We start from the raw sequence: 6,000 nt of genomic DNA, 5'->3' as shown, positions 1-6,000 counted from the left end.
GGTTTGAATGGAATTCCCATTGAATTTATGTTAATATTAATTGACCTTAACATTCTCTGTTAAAGCAAATACAGCATTTGAATTATGGAAATGGCAAAAGCAAATGTGAACCGACCTTGTTGAACTATAAGATGCCTAACAGGATACAATAACCAAACACCAGGACCAGGTGGTTATTATTAATATTACTTTTACTAATAAATTGAATTTTCAGTGATATGTACCTAGATTAAATACTGAGAACAATGACTTCTTTTGTGGCCTCTTTTGTTGTACTTTTACCATCAAACTAGGTAGTAAAATAAATACGAAACAGCAGAAAAGATCACTTGGAACTAAAATGTATACATAAAATTACTCCAAAAAAAATAAAATCACAATTTCCTATCAGAGAACAGAAGAAGCTAGGAAATAGTATGCAAAGAGCAGGATGACGTACATAAGAGTTCATAAATACCAGGGGCGGCTCTCTAATTAGGCGGCCTGCCTAAACCGCCTGAGGGCATACTGTGTCGGGTCCTCGGTCACTCAGTGTGCCTTGCTCAGCTTGCTCAGTATGCCGCAGGGCGCAAGGCCCCTCCTGACACCGGTCTGCAACTCCGCAGTGAGCAGAGCTGCAGACCATGTGTCTTGCCGAGAACTGAGTAATCAGAGCGTTGCCGTGGGTTACCACGGCAACGCTCTGATGGTCTCGCGAGATTCATGGTCTGCAGCTCTGCGGAGCTGCAGACCAGAAGTAATGCCCACCGGACCACCAGGGAGCCCACTGGACCACCAGGGAATAAAGCTATTTAGTAATACTAACCCCCCTCTCACATCACCCCCCCTCCCTCACCATCCCCCCACCTCTCAATATCACCTCCCTCCCTCACCATCACCATCCCCTCCTCACATCAACCCCCTCCCTCACCATAATTTTTTTTACTTTGGTGTTAATGGGGCCTTATGTTTGGGTTTCGCCTAAGGCCTCATAAAGTCTTGAGCCACCTCTGACAAATACTGATAAATACAGAGATGAAGTTGGTAATATATTATAGTTATATAACACCAGCAAAAAAATAGCAGCACCCCATTTATGCAGCCTCCTGGTAATATATATATATAAGCAAAAACCAAAAAGGTTATGGTGGGGAAAAATGTGATTGAAAACCCCTTCCACCTGAAGTCTGTGGATAGTTAATACAATATTAAACAAAGATATGTACACCAATCAAGCCATAAGGCTTCTTTTTCCCACAGAAATCACAAATCTGCAGTGATGTTACTACCACAAAGGATTTTGGGTGGGCGTATGCAAATGAGTTTAACAAAGAATCACATTTTTGCCTCATTCCATTTTAAACATGAATAAACAAACCAGTAACCAACCTAATGCTGATGAGTTGCATTAACAATGAAACAGCTGTCCATGAGTGGTTCACTGGCTTTGCATCTTTGCTCAAGTTGTGTTTCAAAGCTGTTGTATACAGTAAACACAAACTCAAAGGAATCCATGTTTAAAATGTGATTCTTTGTTAAACTAATTTGCGTATGCCCACCCAGAATCCTTTGTTGTAGAAACATCACTACAGATTTGTGATTTCTGTGGGAAAAGCAAGTCTTATGGCTTGACTGGTGTGCAGCTTTTTGTTTACATACATACACACACACACACACAAATATATACCAAGTCTGAAATTGTGGATAGCAATAACAAAAAACAAAATTAGAAAACTGTGTAATAATTTAACAAATATTTATTGAAATATTGCATCTAAATTAAAGATTGTAAAAAAAAAAAAAAAAAAATTCCAATTTAAAATACAAACAGTAATGAAACATTAAATGTTTATTCGATACAGACATGTATCACAATACATTGATTTGTTTTCATGGTTTGTTGATGTTTCATATAGTCCCTCTATATCATGGGACCTCAAACTCGGCCCCCCAGATGTTGTTGAACTACAACTGCCATGATTCTCTGGCTATCTATGTAATTCAAAGAAGCATGGGAGTTGTAGTTCAGCAACATCTGGTGGACCAGAGTTTGAGGACCCATGCTCTAGATAAAAACAAAGTAAAAGAAATTCCAAAAGAACACAAAGGGGGCGTTAAAGGTGCACTCAAGGCACCAACTAGAAATAAGCGTATTTGACTTTTGGCCATATTTTCATGCTGTATTTTTCTCTACATTCAAATATCTTTCTGATAAATTCTGCCCATAGTCAATATTATTACCTGTAAAGAATTCCAAAGCTGTGCTTAGGGGAAAACAAAAGTTATTGGCAGTGGTGCACAGTAATGTCAGCTGCTGATCTCACACTTATCTCTCATTTTCTGAACTGTGAACATACACTGCATAAAATGCTTTTTGAGTATGGAAAAAAATAAATCAGAAAGATAAGGCCACAACATATCAAAAACTATTAAGTTGTGTTGGTGCCCAGAGTGACCCTTTAATTAGTAAAAATTGAATACTGGTGGTCTTATCAGTGTTGTGTCTCTATGTTCGTTTATCGGTAACTAAACTGTACTGTAAGAGACCATATTTCATACTTAGTATGGCTATCAATAGTTTAATAAATACATTAAAGGGACACTATTGTCACCAAAACAACTTTAGCTTAAATAAGCAGATTTAGTGTATATATCATGCTTCTGAAGTTTCACTGCTCAATTACCTGCTATTTAAGAGTTAAATAATTTTTGTTTCTATTTATGCAGCACTAGAGACATCTCCCCTGGCTGTGACTGACACAGCCTGAATGAAGAAGAAAAAAGTTCTATCAAATGTAACTTATTTTAGAAGTTTTTTTTATCTCCTGCTCTGTAAATTGAGCTTTAATTGGCTGCAGAAAGCTCAATATATTAACAAACCAGGAGATAAGAAATTGCATTAAACAGAATTTGCAATAAATGAAGTGTAAACATTAGATTACTCTTTACATGAAGTGTTTAGGAAGGCTGTGCAAGTTAAATGCAGGTAGGTGTGCGTTTGGATTCCAGAAGCCCTCTAGTGGCTGTCTGTTAGACAGCCACAGAGTGCAGACTTAGTGCTGCAATGTAAACACTGCAGTTCAGGACACATGACATGTCTGGATTCCCTTTTATTCCAGAAGTTTGGTCCTTAAGGGGTTAAGCTAAAGTTGTTGTGGTGACCATATTGTCCATTTAGGATATTGTTTTTTTTTTTTTTATGGTCTTCTGATATTGTAATTCCATACTTTGGGAAACTGGTGCTGTATCAATGACATGCAAGGGCATTACCTGCAACTGAATGTGTGAACTGACAGCCAGATAATCCAGACCTCCGACATGAGAGTGTAGAAAGCAGAAGCTCTCTGGCATGCAGCAAATGTCCTTGTACATCCATGAGTGCTCAGATGGCATATTTGTTAGATTTTCATTGGTATACCTGAGAAGTAGGGCACCAGAATAATGACACAAGGCTTTGGAACAGGGGACCCAAACTGTGCCATCTTCAGATGTATTAATATGTCTGCATCTATTATGTAAACTGTAGAGTTATTAGAAATCAGTGGTTTTGCTATTAGCCCACTTTGGTAGCATGTCACCCTCTCTCCTTGTCCATCGTCACATCTCATGGAAAAAAGTAAGAAAGTGGAGAAAGTTTTGTAGTAAAACCTAAAAATGTTTTAAGAAAGTCAACAGCCCTCATAAAAAAAGATGCAATAACAAAGTAATTAATAGACCGAAACCTGAGTCCTAATTATGAGCTATATTTCTACATTTGTGTAAGCATTAATAACATGTTCATATGCAAATTCTAAAATATACTGTTATGCATTGCCTACATATCCCAAGTATAAAGTGTGCCTCGGCTATACATGCAGACAAATATTCATTTTTAATAAGAAGTGATCAATCACTCCAACTTCCAGAATATGTGGATTTGAAGTTTTACAATTTGGATAAAAAGCTTACTCAATTAACCTAGGATCCCAAAGTTGGTCATCGAAAAACAATGAATAGTGGCATTTTCAGAATCTTGGCACAGAAGTGCAGGTTTAGCTTTATTAACAGAAATAGAACTTTCAGATTGTTGATCATGTGTTGTTTAACCAACCTGTTCTCATGTAAGATTACAGTGAAAATCTGCAATTTGAATGTATTTGAGGACCAACTTTGCTATTATACTGTAACAAAAAAAACATATTAAGCAAAAAAAAATATATATAATTTTTTTTAAAGTGGCCTCAATATTAGAACCAAGTGAGGTATAGTTTGGAATATTTTGTTTCCCATTGATGAATTGTAATAGCGCTAAGTTATGTTTTACGTGGTAGCGCTAGACAATGCAGAAAAGATTTGGCTGTTGCAGAAGCTAACCTGGTACAAATGCTGCTCTAACTGATATAATCATGAAAAATACTCAATAAAGCTTAAACATGGTAAAATAAATCAACATTTCCCTTTTCCCTGTGATAAAACTAAAACAATTTGCAACCTTAAACTTAAATAAACACTACATTTACTGCAGGTAAATGATAATCATCGTTAACATTGTTTTTCACATTATTTCAACTGCGCACACATTTATTATTCAATGGCTTGAAGGATCGAAAAGTACAGCAGCAATTCACATTTCTTATGATGTCTTAACATTTCTTTTGCAGTGGGCCCCTCAAAAATGTCACTGGAGGTTCCAGTCCCGTTCTCCGTCCACTCCGTCATTTACTCCTAATGATGCCAGTGCACAGTGTTAGGACAGATGATAATGTCACAATTGTATTGCAAGTCTAAAATGTACTAAAAATTAGTATTACAATTCATAGATATATAAAACTATGCATTGCTCTTTGGCATAGGAGAATTTGTGGGAAGTCCTACAAAAAAATATATATAGAATTCAGGTATAGTTTCTTCCAGACAAAACACACAAAACCAACAACAAATGTAATGACATTATTTTTTCAGCATATGGAAGAATCGTATGATATTTGGTTATTCGTTTGTCCTTTACCTTCTATAAAGCTTTTAAGAGATACATACTTTTAATAGCAACATTTTAAAGTATTAAATATACATATCACATAGAAAGACTATGGGAAAGCATGGGAAGTAAAATGCCACACTCCGCATTAGCCACCTTTCTGTGCCAAACGTGCAGCACTTCCAAGATTTTAAAATAAATCATATTAGTTTGTACATTCAAGCCATTATTTGTGTAGATGTGTAATGATTTTAATATTCAAAAAAATAATGAAGCCATTAAAACACAAACTAAAACAGACATGGTGCAGTCTTAATATTAAAGAAACACTACAGTGTTGGGAATATAAAACTATATATTCCAAACACTACAGTTCCCTCTACTTCCCTTGCTCTGAAAGGGTTAAAAAAAAAGCCTTTAAACACTTGCCAGATTCCAGGCTCGGTCTACTCCTACTCCGACATCAGTACAAAGGGGAACCTAATGCGCATGGGGAGTTCTGCCTCCACATTAGGCTCAATGATTTCCTCTTGTGTTTTGCAAGATGCTGGACGTCCTCGTGCACAGCGTGAGGATGTCCAGTGACGTTTCACAGAGTTAAAAACCTTGAAACTGCAGGAAACGCCTCTAGTGGCCAAAGAGCCACTAAGAGTATTCTTAACCCTGCAATGTCGACATTGCAGATTCTCTAAAACTGCAATGTTTTACATTGCAGGGTTAAGGAAACAGGGACACTGAACCCAGACCACTTCATTGAGATGACGTGGTCTGGATGCCTATAGTATTCCTTTAAACCCAACTATAAAACATGTCTGATCTGAGTACTATTTGAAATATCCAGGAGTTGTGAGAAATACATGCACTAATTGCTAGAAACAGCTTGATCTGTTGTTTGTTACCCATGTATAACTGTTAACTGATGAAACCTAGTGTACAAGTATTTGTACATAAAGAAACCAATTTGAAGTATGATCCCCAATTCTTCAAGGTGTTTATTTGCGTAATTGCATAATCATAATAATATTTGCGTGTAAATGCACAAAATGTTAATGAAGCAAGTTTCT

At 36.6% G+C, this 6,000-nt stretch overlaps 1 protein-coding gene across 3 annotated transcripts in view; it reads right to left on the bottom strand.

Annotated features, from left to right (window-relative positions):
* Window positions 1-4,201: 4,201 nt before the first annotated feature.
* Window positions 4,202-6,000, bottom strand: part of BBS9 (Bardet-Biedl syndrome 9) — a 448,879-nt gene continuing 447,080 nt past the window's right edge. For 2 of the 3 annotated variants that reach the window (XM_063452069.1, XM_063452071.1), the window contains one exon: window positions 4,202-4,683. In XM_063452069.1, coding sequence (XP_063308139.1) covers window positions 4,637-4,683 — 47 coding nt within the window. In that variant the 3' untranslated portion in view covers window positions 4,202-4,636. Of the gene's footprint in view, window positions 4,830-6,000 lie in introns of all 3 variants that reach the window. The other variant, XM_063452070.1, reaches the window with a different exon arrangement.

Source organism: Pelobates fuscus, chromosome 4 (assembly GCF_036172605.1).
Source record: "Pelobates fuscus isolate aPelFus1 chromosome 4, aPelFus1.pri, whole genome shotgun sequence".
Classification (NCBI taxonomy): Eukaryota; Metazoa; Chordata; class Amphibia; order Anura; family Pelobatidae; genus Pelobates; species Pelobates fuscus.
Note: the sequence above shows the minus strand (reverse complement) of the source record. Positions and strands in the feature narration are given on the sequence as shown.